This window comes from Amphimedon queenslandica, unplaced genomic scaffold, assembly GCF_000090795.2.
Source record: "Amphimedon queenslandica unplaced genomic scaffold, v1.1 AMPQUscaffold_13415, whole genome shotgun sequence".
In the NCBI taxonomy this organism is placed as follows: Eukaryota; Metazoa; Porifera; class Demospongiae; order Haplosclerida; family Niphatidae; genus Amphimedon; species Amphimedon queenslandica.
The window spans coordinates 50,208-51,700 of record NW_003546349.1 but is presented as its reverse complement, the minus strand read 5'-3'; the positions used below and the strand labels follow the sequence as shown (position 1 = coordinate 51,700).

The 1,493-nt window shown below is 34.6% G+C and overlaps 1 protein-coding gene across 1 annotated transcript; it reads left to right on the top strand.

The window, feature by feature from the left end:
- Positions 1-543: 543 nt before the first annotated feature.
- On the top strand, positions 544-1,310 carry LOC105312711 (uncharacterized). Its single transcript, XM_011405571.1, has 4 exons — positions 544-681; positions 926-1,023; positions 1,114-1,242; positions 1,289-1,310. The coding sequence occupies exons 1-4, from the start codon at positions 544-546 to the stop codon at positions 1,308-1,310; spliced, it is 387 nt and encodes a 128-aa protein (XP_011403873.1).
- The last annotated feature ends 183 nt before the right edge of the window (positions 1,311-1,493 follow it).

Here is a 1,493-nt window from a genome sequence, read left to right as displayed (position 1 = left end):
AATTATATTGCAAATTCCAATATCAAGCAAAAGTATTGCTGAATCAGCAAATCATTTCCAGCTGTAATTAACTGCAAAGCATGGTAATAGAAACATATCAAAAGCAAGCAATATAAACTCACAGGTTATAAATAACAATAGTACAAACAGTAATGGTGAACAAACTTTATTACCAATCACATCAAACCTCAATATATAATACCGCAATGTAGTCCTTGTGCCACGCAAGTGCCTGTAAGAAGTATAAATGTGAATACTAATTAATAATGATAATGGTAGCATTTACAATGTTTCTGATTGGATCATACATGTATGTGCATGCATGTATTTTAGACATAATATTGCTTAAGGCTGATTCACACTTGAGCAATTAACGGACGGAACGGAACATAAGACAATATTTAGCATTCACACTAATTAGTTAATGCACCATAAACACAGAATTAACGTAATGCAATAATGAAGACATTGTCTATTTTGCTTACAGATTCGTAAGAATTGACCAATCATATTGTCAGAGGCACGTGTATTAGTGCTCTAAAAATGGCGGAACTTGATGAGAAGCTTATCAGCAGTGTTGAGCAGTATCCTTGTCTCTACAATACGAAGTGTATGGATTTTAGAATAAGGACAAAGAAGGAAAATGCCTGGAAGGCCATAGCCGATCACTTACCTCTTCTGGTAAGGACAATTAAGTGTGTTCTAATCTACTGTCCTCCCAAACGAATTCTATCCATCTGTGTCCTCTAAACTACTAGAAGTATTGGCATCAGAGTTTCCTTTGTGCTTCTATTCTCTTTATTTTCATTATTTTTTATCACTCCGTGCACTGTGTAAAGTTAAATGATAGTAATAAATAATAATAATAATAATGAAAAATAATCAACTGTCCAATCACTCTATTTTTGATGTGGATGTGGTTCAGAGACGGTGGAAGACCTTGCGAGAGAGGTACACTAAGGAGCTTAAGAAGAGAAAGATTCTCACTGGCACGGGGGCTGATGAGGTTATCAAAGAATGGGAGTATTTGCAATTGATGGGTTTTTTAAAAGATTTCATCAAACTGAAAGTAATGTCATTATAAAATAATTGTCATGATTGTATTATAATTAGTACTGTTGGGAATATGGTTGATATGTCTGATTTGTCAACAGTGGAAGAATCCTCCACGTTATCTAGTCCACCACAAGTAGGCAGTATTGGCTCTCTTAAAGCTGATGATGATATGGATACTGATGAAAAGTAATAGTATTTGCAACATAATTATAAGTAATGTTTTTATTGTTAGTTGTTTGAGGTCTACACTATGAGAAAGGACACCTAAATATCTTGCTAAAAATGGAAGACAAGAGATACTGTTAAAGTAGAAATACTCCGTCCGTTAAAAAATGTGTCAGCCACTACTTCTAGTTCAGAGGACACAGATGAAGGGTATTTGTTTGGGAGAACAGTAGCATTGACTTTGAAAAGGTTGTCAGCCCCATCAAAGTCAT

What these genes read in the sequence shown, in the direction of transcription:
- LOC105312711 (XM_011405571.1), top strand. Translation starts at nt 544, where the DNA reads ATGGCGGAACTTGATGAGAAGCTTATCAGCAGTGTTGAGCAGTATCCT. An exon ending in CCGATCACTTACCTCTTCTG is followed by an intron (nt 682 to 925) that starts GTAAGGACAATT and finishes GATGTGGTTCAG; the next exon opens with AGACGGTGGAAGACCTTGCG. An exon ending in GATATGGATACTGATGAAAA is followed by an intron (nt 1,243 to 1,288) that starts GTAATAGTATTT and finishes TTTTATTGTTAG; the next exon opens with TTGTTTGAGGTCTACACTAT.